Here is a 19,782-nt window from a genome sequence, read left to right on the forward strand (position 1 = left end):
CACTTCTCTCAACTTTGAGGTTAATCACATGGTTTCAAGTAAAAAAACACTAAGTTCTCAATACCAAAAATAAAAAAGTGAAAAATTTAACAGCTATGAAATGACTATAATATTTAGTGAGTGAAGTTTTAAAAAGTTGAAATTAACTAGATCTGGAAACTTTTCCAAATCTATAAAACTCAGAAGAATATTTTCCTTTAAATTCTCTGTTCCCTCATTGTCTCAGAAAACTACCTTGTTGGCCTTGCCTGCATAGCTCTTTCTGTGCATTGGGTATTTATTTATGGGGCAGGCATTTGGCACAACAGCTAAGGCACCACTTGAAATGCAAGTATCCCATATCAGAGTGCTCTGGTCCGAGTTATGGCTCTACTCCCAATTTCAGCTTCCTGCTGATGTGCATTCTGGAAGGGAGCAGTTGATGGCTCAAGTACTTGGGTCCCTGCCACTCATGTGGGAGACCCAGATTGACTTCCTGGCTTCTGGCTTTAGCCTGGTCCAGCCCTGGCTATTGTGGGTATTTAGATAGTGAACCTAAGATGAAATATCTCTGTCCCTGTCTGCTTTTCAAATATATAAATTTTTTTTTAATTTTAAATTATTTATTATATAGTTGAAAATTTTAAACTAGTTTCAGAGTAAATGGCCTTTGGAGCCCAACCAATCTGGGTTTGTATCCTGACTCCACTGTAAACTTACCATGTCTGGCATTTGCCCTAAACTATAGTACTAAACAGTAAAACTATAGTTCCAAGGATTACTATAGTATTTAAAAAAATTATTTCAGAGGCAGAGAGAGAAAAATGGGGGGGGGGGGGGCGGAGGAACAAGGATTGGATAAGAGAGAAAGCGTCTATCCCCACATGCCCCCAACAGCTACACCTGGGCTGGAGCTGAAGCCAGGAGCTAGGAACTCAATCTGGGTTTTCCATGTGGGTGGCAGGATTCCAACCAGCTGAGCTATAATCACTGCTGCCCAGGGTATTAGCAGAAAACTGGAGTTAGGAGCTGGAGCCAGGTGTCGAATCCAGGTACTCTGATATGGGATGCACACCTCATATATGATGCATACTCCTATTATTTTTTTTTATTACATTTCCTCTGTTCTTCTAAAGCAATATAAATTACTGTAATATCTCACCAAATTTTTATTTTATTAAATTACACACTATTTTATAAATTATAGTCATTTGAAGTTCACAGCTCATTTCTAATAGTAACGAAATAAAAATACAAAGTTTTGAATACTAATACATGAAAAAGCAGGATATAATTCTACTCACATATTAATGTTAATTGTCAGGTTATTTACAGTGAATGGCAATCTGTATTCCACATCTTTCTGTATTTCAGCTATACTGTAAGAGAAAATTTGAAAAAATTTACTCACAGTTGTGAAATCATTAATGTTAAAAAAAAAAACACATGTAAAATGCTAGAACACACTAAAGTTACTATTAATTTTAATCACAGAATCTGGATAGCCATTTTAACTTGTATCTTCTGAGGATAGTTAATGATAGTTACACAGACTTTTCAAGTAAGCAGGCAATAATACTCTGAAATATCCAGGGGAATTCTGTGGCGGGGTGCAGGGGATGGGGGTGGATTGGGAGGATGCTGAGATAAAGAGGCAAGGAAGAACTCTTGTATTAATTACACGAGCTTAATTTACTATCAATTTATCAAACTTATTATTAGTAGAAACAATTGTAAACCCTGTGGGTTAATATAGGTCAGCAAGGCATATGGGTTCTGAATCTAACACTACCACTGTGCAGCTATACAGACAGCTGGGGAAGTCTAGGGGCAAAAGTCTATGAATATCTCCCAGTCTCATGGTAGAAGCTTCTAGTTACTTTCAAAAACAAATAATCTTCTTCTTCCTAAGAGAAACTTGATTTTATTCTATGTTGTAATGTTCTTTCTTATAGCAAGTTGTTGCTGTAGACTGCAGTTCCAGCCAATAAAATATATACGGGAAGTTGTGGGAAAGAATTCCAGGAATGCATCTTAAAGTAGAACAAAAGAGGGGCAGGCATTTTCTAGCTTAGTGGATAAAACCACTTCCTGTAACACCTATATCCCAGGTGTCCTGGCTGTTCTGCTTCTGTTCCAGATCTCTGCTAGTAGTTGGGAAAAGCAGTAGAAGATAGCCCAAGTGCCCGGTCCCCTGTTACCCACACAGGAGATCTGGTAGAAGCTCCTGGCTTCGGCCTGACCCAGCCCTGGCCAATGAAGCCATCTAGCAAGTGAAACAGCGGATAGATGATCTGTCTCTCCCTCTCTCTGTGTAACTTTGATATTCAAATAAAAAAATATTAAAAACAAAATAAAGTAGGACACATGAACAGGCAATTGATGGAAGCTCAGTTTGCCCTTCCTGCTTTCCTTCTAATTCTTTCTTGGATTTGATAGCTGGACTTTTAATAGTTATTTTGGATTATGAGTGACCCTGAGAATCATAGTGATGCACTAGGGGTAGCTAAACAGAAAGAAGTAGCTTGGTCCTTAGTGATGCTCAAATTCTGAATTTCTTTTATGTGAGATTAAAAAAGAAATTCATCTTGTTTAAGCCATCATTTTGAGAATCTTGGTTAATGACAATTTCTGAGAAATATAAGTGCCTTATACTTTAACATCCTATACCTAAGAGTTTTATTTTGTTCCATTAATTATAAGTCTATGTTATTGAAACTATAATCTACCAAACAAGGCTTTGGAGGCTCACTTGGAATTCTACTTAATATTCATATTTCCAATGGGGAAAAATCTAAGTAGCATTAATGAGTTAAGATTGTAGAGGAAGCCTAATTTTCAAATGGACATGAAACTTGAAAGGTCTAGTACACACAATGATGTACTTCTTGTTCTTTTGGTTGCTCTAATAGTTTTAATAAAACCTTTCATTTGGGAGATTCCAAGATGGCAGAATAGGGATGAGTGTACTCTCAAGGCTAGGGGTAAATAATTAAAAAGAGAGAGAAAGTGGAGAAAGTACATTCTTGGGGAGAGTTAGAAAATGGCAGTGGGAATTCTACAGAAGGAAGAGGAATGCCATGGATCTGTGTGGAAGGTGCTCACACACAGCAAGAACATGGACACAACACAGAACCCCAGCAAGGAAGAGCAGGAGAAAGCACCAGCTTTGGAGAAAGAGCTAAGATCAGACTGCAGCAGCCCGTGTCACTGGTGATGTAACTGGAGGGAGATTGTGATATGAGTCCAGCCTATAACCCTAAGGGTGATTAGAGGATCCAGGGCTCAAACCATCTAGGCAAAGCACCCACAGGCAACTGGCTCTGGGAATGTTTCTGCCTCTCTGTGGAAGAAACAGGTTAGAGGGGCAGATAGGATCCTCTATACCCCACAACTGTGGGAGCCTTGTGTGTTGAGAATGTGGGAACTCTGAATGCACGAGAGGGTGCAGGGTGTAGCTGGGTCTCTGGGCAATCAATGCACAGGGCTCCACATGCTCAGAGCTTCCTGATAGCCTGGGCAGGGGAGGACGTGGGGGGTTAAGGGAGATGGGGAGGAAGGGTAGGGGTGTCACTGCAACAGGATCTGTGAGGACTGCACAAAGTCTGTGCAGTTCATACAGCAGCATGGATGAGTATTACAACCAGTGTACACTGACACCCAGGCATTTATCACCTTGGAAGAGATGAAGTGAGGGTGTGATTACACCAACAGAAATTATATTTCCTTTCTGCTAAGAAGAGATCTACCACACCCAACTTGGGTGTCACCCTGGATACTCACCCTGCAGCACCAAGGAAAGCTCCATGGCCATACCCAGCACACACCTCTGGGTATTCAGTGTAAGAGCTGACACCCTACTAAGCCACAGATGCATAGTTCAAAGACAAAAGCCATTATAGGAAAAAAAAAAAAAACCTACAAGTATTTCCACAAATACCTAAAAATAAACACAGAAATTCAAGAAACAAGAACAAGACAACATAACCCTCTTCCCAAAGGATCACAACACGTCGATGTTAGAATGTAAAATGAAGAAATTGATGAAATGCCTAAAATGGAATTCAATAGATTAATCATAAGATTACATAGAAGCAGTAAGAAGCAAATTCACAAATTAAAGAAATTTCCCCATGAAATTGAGATTTTGAAAAGCAATCAAAATGATACTCTAGAAGTAAATTCAATTTGTCAAATAAAAAAAATATAGTGTAAAGCCTTAACAACAGATTTGGTGAGCCGGAAGAGACAATATCTGACTTAGAAGAAAAATCTTCGGGGGCTGGCACTAGGGCAAAGTAGGTTAAGCCTCGACCTGCAGCGTAGGCATTCCATATGGGCTCTGTTTCAAGTCCCAGCTATTCCACTTCCAATCCAGCTCCCTGCTCATGGCCTCAGAAAGCAGTGGAAGATAGCCCAAGTGCTAGGGTCCTTACACCTTCATGGGAAACTCAGAATAAGCTCCTGGTTCCAGCTCGTGGCTTTGGATTGGCCCAGCTCTGGCCATTGCGACCATTTCAGGAGAGCACCAGAGAATGCAAGACCTCTGTCTGGAACTCTGCCTCTTAAATAAATAAATAAATCTTTAAAAACAACAAAACAAGATAACAAATCTTCAGAATTTTTTGTCAGACCAAAAAAAGGGGGGGATTAGAAGAAATTAGGAAAAATTAAAAACACTTTGGAGATATATGGAATACAAATGATCCAACATACAGGTCTTAGGAGTTCCTGAAGGTGTGGAAACAGAACTGATCAGAATCCTATTAAGTGAAACTTTTACATAAAACTTTCCTAATCTGGAGAATGAAAGGGAAGTCCCAGTACGCAAGGCACATAGAACTCCTCATAGTCATGACCACAAAAGATCTTCACAATGACACACTGTAGTCAAATTTTCAACAGTAAAACACAGAGAAAAGATTCTAAATGTACACAAGGGAAATGCAGGATTACTTTCAGAGAATCTCCAATTAAACTTACAGCTGATTCTCATCAGAAATCCTATAGGATAGGAGAGAATGGAGGGACATAGTCCAAGTCATAAGAGAGCTCAATCCAGAATCCCTTACCCTACAAAGCTCTCATTTATGAATGAAGGTGAAATATTTTCCATAACCAACAGATACAGAAAGAATTTGTCACTAGGCCAGCCTTACAAAAGATGCTTAAGGGGGCCAAAAATGTTGCATTGTGGGTTAAACCTTCGCGTGTGGCATCAGCATCCCATATGGGTGCTGGTTCAAGTCCTGAATGCTATACTTTCCATCCAGCTCCCTGCTGGAAAGCCTGAGAAAGCAGTAGAAAATTACCCAATTGCTTGGACCCCTGCACCCAAGTGCAAGACCAGGATAAAGCTCCTGGCACTGGATTAGCCCAGCTGATGTGACAATAATACATGTCTATGCATCCAATTAAAGGATGCCTGGCTATTTAAAACAAAGGTTAATGGATCTAAAGGGAGACAGACTCCAATATAATACTAATAGGGGACTTCAACACCCCACTTTCATCAGGACATATCAACCAGACAAAATCAATAAACAACAGAGCTAATCAACAATGTGGACTAAATGGGCCTGATACCTACAGAACCTTTCATCCCACAGTTGCAGAATACACATTCTTTTCATCAGTACATGTAACTTTCTCTAGGATATACTACATGATAGGCCATAAAACAAGTCAACCAAATTTTAAAAAAAAGTTTTTTTTTTTTTAAATCATACCATGCCTCATTGCAGAACACAAAGGAATGATGTTGGAGATTAACAACTCAAGAATCTCAAGAACATTTGCAAACACATAGAAACTGAACAACATACTCCTGAACGAGCAGTAGGTTAAAGAAAAATTTTAAAAATTTCTGCACACAAATGAAGATGACAATACAATATATCACAACTTACGGTATACAGCAAAATCAGTGTCAACAGCAAAGTTTATAGGAATTTGTGCCTACATCAATAAATTGGAAGGGGGTGGTGCTATAATGTAAGCTAAGTCTCTGCCTGTAGCACAGGCATCCCATATGGGTGCCAGTTCATGTCCAGGCTGCTACTTTTCCAATCTACCTCTCTGCTATGGCCTGGGAAAGCAGTGGAAGATGGTACAAGTGCTTGGGCCCCTGCACAGATGTGGAGACCCAGAAGGAACACCGGGCTACTGGCTTCAGATCGGCCCAGCTCTAGCTGCTGTGGCCATTTGGAAAGTGAATCAGAATGGAAGACCTTTCTCTCTGTCCTCTCTCTCTGTAACTCTCTAAAGTAAATAAATATTTTTTAAAAAGAAAGAAATTGGAAAGGCACCAAATGAATGAGCTATCAGTGCATCTCAAGAACCTAGAAAAACAACAAACAAAACCAAAAATTACTAGGAAGAAATAAATAACTAAAGTTAGAGAATAAACAAAACTGAAACCAAAAAAAAAAAAAAAAAACCACTACAAAAGACCAAATGAAGAACTGGTTTTTAAAAAATAAACAAAACTGATATACCATTGGCCAAAAAACAAAACGAGAGAGAGAGAGAGAGAGAAGAACCAAATCAATAAAAATCAAAGATGAGAAAGGAAATTTAACAAGAAATACCACAAAAAGAAAAGAATCACCAGGATTTATTACAGAGAGCTGTATGCCAACACACCAAGAAACCTGGAAGACATGGATAGATTCCTAGACACATATAATCTACCTAAACTGAGTAATGAAGACATAGAAACCTGAACAGATCAATAACCAAGATGGACATTGAATCAACAATAAAGACCTTCCCAAAAAAGAAAAACTCAGGACTAGATGGCTTCACTGATTAATTTCAATTCTTCTCAAGCTATTCCAAACAGCTATAAGAGAGGGAATCGTCCCAGACATTTGTTTAAAAGATTTATTTTATTTACTTGAAAGACAGAGTCACAGAGAGAGGTAGAAACAGATAGAGAGGGAGGTCTTCCAACTGCTAGCTCACTCCCCAAACGGACAGACAGCTGGAGCTGAGCTGAGCTGAGCCGAGCCGATATGAAGTCAGGAGCCAGGAGCTTCTTCCAGATCTCCCATGTGAGTGCAAGGGCCCAATGATTTGGGCCATCCTCTGTTGCTTTCCCAGGCCATAGCAGAGTCCTGGATCGGCAGTAGAGCAGCCGGGACTCAATCTAGTGCCCATATGGGATGCTGGAACTTCAGGCCAGGGCTTTAGCCCTCTGTGTCACAGCACCAGCTGCCTTCTTCTTCGAAGCCAGCATCACCTTAATTCCTAAGCCAGAAAAAAATAAAACAAGGAGAAAGAGAACTATAGACCAATATCCCTGATGAACATAGACGAAAAAATCCTCAACAAAATACTTAGTAATCGAATCCAAGGACACATCAGAAAAATCATTCACTCAGACCAAGTGGGATTTATCCCTGGTATGCAGGAATGGCTCAACATTTAAATCAATCGCTGTGATACATCACATTAACGAGATGCAGAATGGAAACCATATGATTATCTCAATAGATACAGAGAAAACATCTGATAAAATGTAACATCCTTTCATGAAGAAAACATTAAGCAAATTGGATATAGTAAGAACATTCCTCAACATATTCAAGGCAATTTATGACAAACTCACAGACAGCATCTTATTGAATGAGGAAAAGTTGGAAGCATTCCCACTTAGATCTAGAACCAGACAAGCGTGCCCACTCTCACCATGGCTAATCAATATATTCCTGGAAGTTTTAGCCAGAGCCATCAGGAAGAAAAAGAAATCAAAGGGATACAAATTGGGAAGGAATAAGTCAAAACTATCCCTATTTGCAAATGACATGGTTCTATATAGAGGGGGATCCCAAAGACTCCACTGAGAGACTGTTGGCATTCATAAAAGAGTTTTGTGAAGTGGCAGGAAATAAAATTAACACACAAAAATCAACAGCCTTGTAAAACAAGCAATGTCATGGCTGAGAAAGAACTTCAAAGATCAATTGCATTCACAATAGCTACCAAAAACTTAAATACTTTGAAATAAGTTGAACCAAGGAAGTTAAAATCTCTACAATGAAAATTACAAAACATTAAAAGAAGACACAAAAAATAAAAAAATCTTCCATGTTCTTGGATTGGAGGAATTTATATCATCAAAATGGCCATACTACTGAAAGCAATTTACAGATTCAATGAGATCCCAATCAAAATAACAAAGATTCTTCTGAGATCTAGGAAAAATGATGTTAAAATTCATATGGAAACATAAGAGACACAGAACAGCTAAAGCAATTTTCAACAACAAAAACAAAGCCGGAGGCATCACAATACCAGATTCCACAACATACTACAGGGTAGTTATAATCAAAATAGACAGCCAAAAATACAAATGCAGACCAATGGAACAGATAGATAAAGTCCAGAAATCAATCCATGCATCTACACCCAACTTATCTATGACAAAGGAGCTAAAACCAATTCCTGGAGCAATGACAGTCTTTTCACTGATGGTGCTAGGAAAACTGGATCTCCACTTGCAGAACTAGGAAACAAGATTCTTATCTTACACCTTACACAAAAATATACTCAAAATGGATCAGGAACCTAAATCTACTATTCGAAATCATCAAATTACTACAGAACACTGGAGAAACTCTGCAAGACATTGGCATAGGTAAAAACTTCTTAGAAAAGACCCCAGAAGCACAGGCAATCAAGGCCAAAAATGACAAATGGGATTACATCTAATTGAGAAGCTTCTTTACTGCAAAAGAAACACTTAGGAAAGTGAAGAGGCAACTGACAGAATGGGAGAATATATTTGCAAACTATGCAACTGATAAAAGATTAATAGCTAGAATACATAAAGAGCTCAAGAAACTCAAAAACGACAAAGCAAACAATCCAGTTAAGAAATGAGCAATGGACTTGAACAGACATTTTTCAAGTGAGGAAATTCAAATGGCCAACAGACACATGAAAAAGAAAAAAAGCTCAGGATCACTAGCCATCAGGGAGATGCAAATCAAAACCACAAGAGGTTTCACCTCACCCCAATTAGAATGGCTCTCATACAGAAATCAACCAACAATAAATGCCACGGAGGATGTCATGAAAAAAGTACTTTAAATCCACTGTTGGTGGTAATGTAAACTGGTTCAGCCATTGTGGAAAACAGTAGGTAGACACCTCGAAATCTGAAAACAGATCATATGATCCTGCAATACATGGAAATTTACCCAAATACAATACCTAAAAGGTAATCTAAAGGAGTGAAGGTGACACTTTGAGATGTGATGATTTTTTACAGCTCTTGTATCAACTGTTAAGGAACAGGTTGTTTTTTTTTGTTTTTTTTTTTGTTTTTTTTTTTGTTTTTCTGTCATACTATTTGTTAAATTCTTTACTCAGTGTAGGGTTAATCTTATGAGATAAGTTAACTGCAGTCCCTTCACCATGCAGCACTGAACAGAGGTCCGTGGCCACACTCATCACACGCCTCTAGGTATTCACTGAAAAAGTAGACACTCCACTAAATTCAGAGGTATAGCCCAAAGATAAAAGCCTCCACAGCAAAAAAGCAAAGAAAAAACCAATGAGTATTTCCACAAATGCCAAATAATAACTGCAGCAATTCAAGAAATAAGTACAAGGAACACAACATGATGTCACCAAAAGAATACAACACTTCAATACTAGATTGTGAAGATGATGACACTGAAGAAATGCCAGAAATGGTATTCAAAAAATTGATTATACTATTACTTAGAAGTAATCAGAAGCAAATGCACAAACGAACGAAATCTGTATATGACATGAAAGAAAATTTCTCCCAAGAACTTGAGAGCTCAAAGAGAAATCAAAATGAAACCTTGAACATGAAGAATTCAACAGAACAAAAAATGCAGTGGAAAGCCTTAAAAACAGACTTGGTGAAGCCTAAGAAAGAATATTTAACTTAGAAGACAAAACACAGGAAGTTATACAGTCAAACCAAAAACAAGAAAAAATTACAAAATAAAAAACACTGTTGGGAATCTATAGGACACTATGAAACGACCCAACACACAGTTTCTAGGAGTTGTTAAAGGTGTGGAAAGAGCTGGTGCCACAGCTCCCAAAACTTATCCTCTGCCTGCAGCGCCAGCACCCCGGGTTCTAGTCCCGGTTGGGGCGCCGGATTCTGTGCTGGTTGCTCCTTTTCCAGTCCAGCTCTCTGCTGTGGCCTGGGAAGGCAGTGGAGGATGGCCCAAGTGCTTGGTCCCTGCACCCGCATGGGAGACCAGGAAGAAGCTCCTGGCTTCAGATCAGCACAGTGCGCCGGCTGTAGCGGTCATTTTGGGGGTGAACCAATGGAAGGAAGACCTTTCTCTCTGTGTGTCTCTCACCATCTAACTCTGCCTGTCAAAAAAAAAAAAAAAAGGCGTCGAAAGAGAGAAAGAATTAGAAGGCCTTTTTAGTGAAATAATAACGGAAAAATTCTCTAATTTGAGAAAGAAAGGGACATCCAAGTACATGAAGCACAAAGAAGTCCTAATAGACATGACCAGAAAAGATTTTCACAGTGACACATGGAGACAGAGCAACATGCTCCTGAATGAAAGTGAGCTCATTGAAGAAATCAAGAGAAAACAAAAAATTTCTGGCAACAAATGAAAATGACAATACAGCATATCAAAACTTATGGGATATATGGGCGCCAGCTGCTCCATTTCTGGTTTGGGACCCAGCTGCTCCATTTCTGATCCAGCTCTCTGTTATGGCCTGGGAAAGCAGAGGAAGATGGCCCAAGTCCTTGGGCCCCTACACCCACGTGGGGGACCCGGAAGAAGCTCCTGGCTTCGGATCAGTGCAGCTCTGGCTGTTGTGGCCAACTGGGGAGTGAACCATCGGATGGAAGGCCCCCCCACCCCCGCCACTTCTCCTCTCTGTTTAACTCTGAATTTCAAATAAATTAAAAAAAAAAAAAACTTATGGGATAAAGCAAAAGCAGTGCTAAGAGCAAAGTTTATAGCAATTGGTGCCTACATAAAGAAATTATAAAGGCACCAAATAAATGAGCTAACATGCATCTCAAGATATAGAAAAACAGTAAACCAAACTGAAAACTAATATGAGAAAATAAATAATTAAAATTAAAGAAATGAAATTGAAACCACAAAAATACAAAATATCAGCAAAACAATTGGTTTTTTTAAAAAAATAAACAAAATTGACACATCACTGGCCCAACTAACTAAAAAGAGAGAGAAGACCCAAATTATTAAATAAGATATGAAAAACGAGATATAACAGACACCACGGAAATAAAAAATCATCAGAAATTACTACAAAGAGCTGTATGCCAGCAAGCCAGGAAACCTAGAAGAAACGGATAGATTCCTGGACACATACAACCTACCTAAATTGAGCCACAAAAACACAGGAAACCTAAAAAGACCCATAACCAAGATGAAAATTTAATCAGTAATAAAGAACCTCCCAACAAAGAAAAATCCAGGACCGAATGGCTTCACCACTGAATTCTACCACACATTTAAAGAAGAACTAACTCCAATTCTTAAGTTATTCACAACAACTGAAAGGAAAAGAATCCTCCCAAATTCTTTCTATGAAGCCATTATCACCTTAATTCCTAACTCTGAAAAAGAAGCAACAGAGAAAAAGAACTATAGAACAATTTCCCTGATGAGGATAAATGCAAAAATCATAACAAAATTCTAGCCAATTGAATCCAAAACATCAGAAAGATCATTTCACTCAGACCAAGTGGGATTAATCCCTGGTAAGCAGGGATGGTTCAACATTCACAAATCAGTCAATATGATACATCACATAAACAAACTACAGAACAAAAACCATCTGATTACCTCAATAGATGCAGAGAAAGCATTTGACAAAATACAATACCCTTTCATGATGAAAACTCTAAGCAAATTGGGTACAGAAGGAACATTACTCAACACAGTCAACACAATCTATGACAAACACTTGGCCAGCGTCCTATTGAATGGGGAAAAGACGGAAGCATTCCCACTGCAATCTGGAACCAGACAAGGATGCCCATTCACACCACTGCTAGTCAATACAGTCCTGGAAGTTTTAGCCAGAGCAAGTAGCCAAGAAAAAGAAATCAAAGGGATACAAACTGGGAAGGAGGAATTCAAACTATCCCTATTTGCAGATGACATGATTCTATACAGAGGGGATCCAAAAGACTCCACTGAGAAAATACTGGAACTCATAAGAGTTTGGTAAAGTAGCAGGATATAAAATTGATAGACAAATCAACAGCCTTTGTATAGAACTCTACAATGAGAATTACAATATTAAAGAAAGAAATAGAAGAGGCTACAAAAAATGGAAAAATCTTCCATGATCATGGATTAGAAGAATCAATATCATCAAAATGTCTGTACTTCCAAAAGGAATTTACAGATTCAATGTGATACTAATCTAAATACCAAGAACATTCTTCTCAGATCTAGAAAAAATGATGCTGAAATTCATATGGAAACATAGGAGACCCCAAATAGCTAAAACAATCTTACACACAAAAACAAAGGTGGAGGCATCACAATACCAGATTTCAAGATATACTACAGACAGTTATAATCCAAACAACCTGGTACTGGTACAAAAACAGATAGACAGATCAATAGAACAGATTAAAAATGCTAGAAATCAACAATCAATCCAACCATCTACAACCAACTTATCTTTGACAAAGGAGCTAAAATGAATCCCTGGAGCAAGGAAGTCTCTTCAACAAATGGTGCAGGGAAAACTAGGTTGTCACATGCAGAAGTATGAGGGAAGACCCCTACAATAAACCTTACACAAAAACACACTCAAAACTCATTAAAGACCTAAATCTATGACCAAATACCATCAAATTATTAGTGAACATCTGGGAAACCCTGCAAGACATGGCAGAAGCAAAGGTCTTGGAAAAGACCTCTGGGCACAAGCAATCAATGCCAAAATTAACAAATGGGATTACATCAAACTGAGAAGCTTCTTTACTGCAAAAGAAATACTAAGCAAAGTGAAAAGGCAACTGACAGGAGAAATTACTTGCAAACTATACAACTGATAAAGGATTAATAAACAGAATATATAAAGAGATCAAAAAACCCAACAACAAAACAAACCGCTCAATTAAGAAATGGGCTAAGTACTTAAACAGATATTTTTCAAAAGGGGAAACCCAAATGGCCAACACATGAAACAATGCTCAGGATCACTAGCCATCAGGGAAATGCAAATCGAAAACACAATGAGGTTTCACTTCACCCCAGTTAGCATGGCTTTCATACAGAAATCAACAAACAACAAATGCTGGCAAGAATGTGGGTAAAAAGGTAACCCCATCCACTGTTGAGGGGAATGTGAACTGGTAGAGCAACTGTGGAAGACAGTATGGAGTTAAATGAGAAATCTGAATACAGACCTACCATATGACCCATTCCTTGGAATTTACCCAAGGCAAATGAAATAAACATATGAGAGTTATCTGCACCCCCATGTTTATTGCAACTCAATTCACAAAAGCTAAGTCATGAAATTAATCCAAATGCCCACCAACTTAAGACTGGATTAAGAAATTATGGGATACGTACACTATGGAATACTACACAATGGTAAAAAATGAAATCCAGTCATTTGCAACAAAGTGATGAATCTGGAAAACATAATACTTCATGAAAAATTTGTTTCAATGGGACAAATTCCATATATTCTCCCTGACCTGTGATAACTAATAGAGCCCTTAAAAGGCAATATGCAGAAGTGAAATTGATACTCTGAGAAGCAATGCCTTGAACAGCCCTTGTCTTGACTGTTGATGAACTTTTTTTTTCATACTATTTGTTGAACTCTTTACTTAACATAAACATGTGTGTGTAAAGGTCAATTGAAGATAGATCTCAGTAAAAAACAACATTGGGAATAAGAAAGGTAGGAGGAAGAGGGGTGACAGTATGGGTGGGAGGTGGGCATGAGGGAAGAATCACCATATTCCTAAAGTTTTAATTATGAAGTGTATGAAGCTTGTAACTGTAAAGCTGTATAGTTTTGTATATGTTCCTATGGACTTACTTCTAAGGATACAGTTTAAAAACTTGCCATGGGACCCCAAATCCCCTTAAGCTGGGTAGCAAAAATATCACCTTATATTTTAAAGTGGTCATATACATAGAATTAAGTGTCTGGTAATAATAGAATTAAAAAGGAGGGAATGATCCAACATGGGAAGCAGTCCACATAGCAGACTCATAGAATGACAATGTCTTTAAGTAACACTTTGGCCTCAGAATCAGCACCTTAAGGCATTCAGGTCTGGCTGAAAAGCCCAGGAGAGCAAATCAGGCATGAAAAGCCAAGACACTGTGGCAAAAAAAATGTCCTACATGAAGGACCTCAGTGGGTGAGACCTCAGTGAAAAGAAGTGGTTATCAGAGAAGGAGGTAGTTTTCTGTGAAGGGAGGACAAAATGTCTACTCTGCTTATGGCATTGTCCAAATACTGATGGAGCTGTGGATTCAAAAGTCTCCCATAGCCTAGGCGGCTCATGTCAAAGAGCCTAGGGTGATCACTGATGTTATACGTAGGGGTGTTAATCATGGCATTGGCGCTGTGGCATAGTGGGTAAAGCCTCCACCTGCAGTGCCAGCAACCCATATGGGAACCGGTTCAAAATCTGGCTTCTCCACTTCTAATCCAGCTCTCTGCTATGGTCTGGGGGAGACCCAGAAGAAGCTCCCTGGCTCCTGGCTTCAGATCGGCACAGGACCAGCCGTTGCAGCCAACTGGGGAAAAAAACAGCAGATGGAAGACCTCTCTCTCTGCCTTTCTTCTCTCTGTATAACTCTGACTTTCAAATAAATTAATTTAAAAAAGAATGTTAATTGTTAAATTAACAGGAGTCACTGTGCATTAACTTCCCATGCAGGACCTCTGTCCTCAAAGAGTTGTATTATATCTAAGTGTTCACAAAAGATGTATCATTTTGAGTGCTTGTATGAAATTAAGGTTCTAGAAAAAAAAAAGTGAAATGAACTTCAAGATGCAATGACTTTGAACCGCCTTTGTCACATCTGTCGAATAGTTTTTTGTTTTGTTTTTCTTGCAAATTGTTCAACTCTTTACTTAGTGTAGAGTTGGTCTTCTGTGTAGAAAGTTAATCAAAAATGGATCTTAGAGGAGAATGGGACTGGGACTGGGAGAGGGAGAAGGAGAAGGGGTAGAAGTGTGTGTGGGAGAGCAGGTATGGTGGGAAGAATCACTATATTCCTAAAGTTGTACTTATGAAATGCATAAAGTTTGTATTCCTTAAATAAAAGGTTTCTTTTGGGGAAAAAAGTGAATGCAGAAGTTATGTGCTAAACTATGTACAAAGTAATAAAGAAGGATTATTAGTGTAAGTTTGAATTTATAAATAATAATGACCAATCACAACACAACTCCAGGTTCTTGTTTCAGTGATAAAGAAATAATAAAGAAGCTATTAATTTTACATACTCAAATAGAAAAGAAACCTGGATAGATAGGATAATCATGTCTAAGACCACCAATTTCTAGTATTTCTGGTTGTAAAAGCAATCAAAAACAAACATATTTAATAGCTTCACTTCTGAAGAGTCTTTAAAAGGACCAATATGTATATTACTTATTTCAGTTATTTCAGGGATATTTCATTTGCAACTATTATAAACCAGGATAAAAGGAGTTTTAATGGTCCTTTAGTTTGAATATGTGTTTCCCTGAACTCAGTTTAGTCCCCAAGAGGGTGGAAAGTTATAATCATGGTGTATGTTAGTCAGTTTTTTATCACTATAACAGAATACCCAAGGCAAGCTACCTCTATCAAGGAAGAAGGTGTACTTTGGCTCACAGGTCTGGACATTCACAGATCAGAATACCCCACTGTTTCAATGTCTAGTGACTGTGTTCTTGCTGGCAGAGTTCCAATGTTACAGGGCATCACAGGACAAGACCGGGAGTGTGTGCTTTTGCCTATGCTTGTCTGGTCACCGTCCCTCTCCTTAGGAAGTCAGCAGGATTTTATCTCTGGGGCTTGGAACTAATGTAATCATTTCTCAAAGGTACCTCTTGGAAACTGCAAAGCTGGATTAAGTTTCCACTTTCTTAAGATTATTACCATAAGGATTTGGGATTTAAATTCCCCAAATTTAAATTCAGTGGTCAAATCCTATTTGAATCACAGCATGGTGTTTAAGGTGGGGTCTTTGGTAACCAATTAGACTGGATTAAGTCATTAGAGTGCATCACCTATGGTTAAATCCTGGTGCTTTTATGTACAGAGAGACAGAAACAGAGGTACTTCCTCTTGCCTTGTGATGCTCTGGACCACTTTGGGATTTCGCCAGCAAGATCACTCCTGATTCCAGTGTTGTGGTGAGCAGATAAAGCTGGCACCTTCAGGATCCCATAGGGGCACCAATTCAAGTCCTAGCTGCTCCACTTCCAATCCAGCTCCCTGCTAATGTGTCTGGGAAAGCAGTAGAAGATGGCCCAAGTCCTTGGGCCACTGCACCCACCTGGGAGACAGGGAAGAAGCTCCTGGCTTGGACCTGACCCAGCTCCAGACTTTATGGCCATTTGGGGAATGAACTAGTAGATGTCAGACCAATTTCTCTCTCCCTCTCTCTAATTCTCCCCTCCCCTCCTTCTAACTCTGCCTTTCAAATAAATTAAATCTTAAAAAATAAAAGATCATCCATGCCAGATAATGTTCCTAGACGTTGCACCTCCAGAACTGTAATCCAAAATAAAGTTGGTTCTTTATAGTTAGCCTGACTCAGGTATTTTTTTTTTAAGTAATAAAAAGCAGACTAATAAAATGAGAAAATATTTACCTTAAACCACACAGAGGCAGTTTCCAGAGTTGACTAATTTAAAAACATTGTCATGTACATTCCTTCTTTCTATTCTATCACATTCAATAGTCAGCTTTTTCAATTCATAATTCAAGCAGTTCTAGAAGTTCATGTAATAGAACAGTACCCAAAACGTAAGAGGCATTTCTTCCTTCCAGACACCCACTTTTTCCTCTCAGGCATGTTTACTATTAAGAGATTTTGACCAAATCCCTAGAAGACTTTCCCTACAACTCTCATTGAATAAGATTAGGCCAAGCTTTCTGCTTCCAGAGTAACAATAGTAGAGGAGCAAATAATTACTGATATAAACATTCATTTCATCTCTTTCAGTTTAGAGTCCAGTACTGATTAGATATGTGGCAAAAGGGAAATACAAAATAAAAATATGTTCTTCCATGGACACAAGGGGAAATAGATTTGGGTGGGAAATCAATCATGTCCCATAAAGTGAACTTTTTCAGGAAGTAAAAGACACAAAAGAATTCATTTTAGCTAAGCATAGAAAATCAGGAATTTTAGTGGTAAACTGAATACTGTGATAACTGTCACTCAGGAGATGGGATGTACTGCTTGAGACCAATCTTCACAAGTTTCATTTCCATTTTCTTAGCAGACTTACATTATGCTCTGCTTTTAACGATCTATGTCATTTCCCATTTCCCTTTTGTACCAGTGAACTAGCAAGACTTAAAGGAAGACATAAAAACAAACTTCAACTAACCTTTGGAAAAGCCCAAAGAATATAAACAGGTAAAACTTACTAAAGCAGCTAAAAAGAAACGTTCAACCATTAGACAAAGGGACTTAATGAGACTGTTGAAATAAAACTTCAGTTACAAGGAATTAGGAAAGAGCTAAAAAAGATGAGAAAATGGAGAAAATGTTACTCGATAGGGTAAGAGGAGAAAAACACAATCAGGAAAGAGTTACTGACCTGACATTTTGGGGGGAATGGGTAGTATGCAGTAAGATACTGGTATTCAGGACTCATGTTGTGGCACACTGGGTTAGGCCAGCAAATGAAATGCCAGAATCCTATGTGGGCACCAGTTCGAGTCCTGCTGCAGTCCCGGCTGCTGTGCTTCAGATTTGGCTGCTAATGCACCTGGGAAGCAGCAGAAGCTGGCCCATGTGCTTGGCTCCTGCACCCACATGGGAGACCTGTAAGAAGCTCCTGGCTTCAGCCTGGCCCAGCCACAGCTATTGCCACCATCTGGGGAGCGACCATTGGATGGAAGATGCCTCTTTGTCTCTCCTCTCTGTAACTCTTTCAAATAAATAAAATAAATTTTTTTAAAAGATTGATATTCAGCCGGCGCTGTGGCTCACTAGGCTAATCCTCCACCTTGCGGTGCCGGCACACCGGGTTCTAGTCCTGGTCGGGGCACTGGATTCTGTCCCGGTTGCCCCTCTTCCAGGCCAGCTCTCTGCTGTGGCCAGGGAGTACAGTGGAGGATGGCCTGAGTACTTGGGCCCTGCACCCCATGGGAGACCAGGAGTACCTGGCTCCTGCCATCGGATCAGCGCGGTGCGCCGGCCGCTGCGGCCATTGGAGGATGAACCAACGGCAAAAGGAAGACCTTTGTCTCTGTCTCTCTCTCTCACTGTCCACTCTGCCTGTCAAAAAAAAGAAAAAAACTAAAAAAAAAAGATTGATATTCATAATTTATCAAGGTTCTTTATTATTCATAAAAAAATTGAAGCATTCAATTTAAGCAAAATTGTGCTAATTTGGCTAATCAAGCTCTATATGGTCAGATACTGCACAAGTAGAGTATTTTTACTAGCAGGTTTAAAAATGCATGTTATTAGTTAAAAGGATAGATTTAAGAATAAGTAGATGGCATTTTTTCAAGAATTGTAACATTCTTTGAAAACTGTAAGCACAAGACCTACAAATGTCTCCAGAATTACTGAAGCATAACTTGTGAGAAATATTTTAAATAAAACTTGATATATTCATATTTATATATTTATAGAATAACTTAATCAAACACTTAAAAGTTTTATGTTTGTGATACCACAAAATAAGTAACAAATGAAATATCTGTTCAATTACACAGCCATGACTTCTGGCTCAAAAATGGCATACAACATAGATTTTTACATTTTGAAGACAATTCTAGAACATACACTATGTAGGAAGTTAGACATTAGTCTGGGTGTGTGAGAGGAGCCTAAAGAATATGGAACTTCCTGTGGTTAAATGAGGAAAGTAACATAGAAGCATGCCTTGAAAGCAGCATAGTATTTTTAAAGATTTTCTTATTTGAGAGGTAGAGCTACAGACAGTGAGAGGGAGAGACAGAAAGGTCTTCCTCGGTTGGTTCACTCCCCAAGGACCACAAGGGCTGGAGTGAAAGCAGCATAGTATTTACATATCAAAAGTTTTGACCAATTCCAATCAACTTTTGGGGAGTTATTGCAGGATATCCCAGTTCCTGGAGACATCCCAGGGAAATCTTCCTGGCCCAGGATAGCTATTTAGCCCAATAACACTGTGTAATAATGCCACAAGAAGACTTCATGAATTTTACACCTGGAAAGCCCTTCACCCAGCAATATCCCAGAAGAGGGAGAGCAGTGGAGAAATGGTGATGCATCCCATGCCCATATAAACCCCAGTCTAAATGCACACTGGGCTCTCGGTTCTTCGCTGAATTGCTCATCAAGTCTGTCAGGTGTACTGTTTCCTAACCTTTACTAGCTTGTTTATCATCAATGTCTTTCTCACATCTGAAAATCTTTCCTTACAGGAGGCAAGAACTTCCATTCCAGCTGTCTCCAGTAACACTTTAATAATTTATGTTTTAAAACCCATCTCACTTTAAGGGGCCAAAATTTTTTTTTTATATCAATGAGTTTCCTTACATACTACCCTTAGCAGCAAAGGACTCTGTAGTATTTTAAAAATTCAACTCCAACCTCAAAG

At 38.8% G+C, this 19,782-nt stretch overlaps 1 protein-coding gene across 4 annotated transcripts in view; it reads right to left on the bottom strand.

Annotated features, from left to right (window-relative positions):
• VPS37A (VPS37A subunit of ESCRT-I) overlaps positions 1-19,782 on the bottom strand; it is a 47,431-nt gene that overhangs the window by 25,229 nt on the left and 2,420 nt on the right. For all 4 annotated transcript variants that reach the window (XM_051842600.3, XM_002709510.6, XM_089325878.1 and 1 more), the window contains exon 2: positions 1,284-1,358. In XM_051842600.3, coding sequence (XP_051698560.1) covers positions 1,284-1,358 — 75 coding nt within the window. The remainder of the gene's footprint in view (positions 1-1,283; positions 1,359-19,782) is intronic.

The sequence above is a fragment of the Oryctolagus cuniculus genome, chromosome 2, assembly GCF_051225735.1.
Source record: "Oryctolagus cuniculus isolate XC-2025 breed Fujian yellow rabbit chromosome 2, ASM5122573v1, whole genome shotgun sequence".
Classification (NCBI taxonomy): domain Eukaryota; kingdom Metazoa; phylum Chordata; class Mammalia; order Lagomorpha; family Leporidae; genus Oryctolagus; species Oryctolagus cuniculus.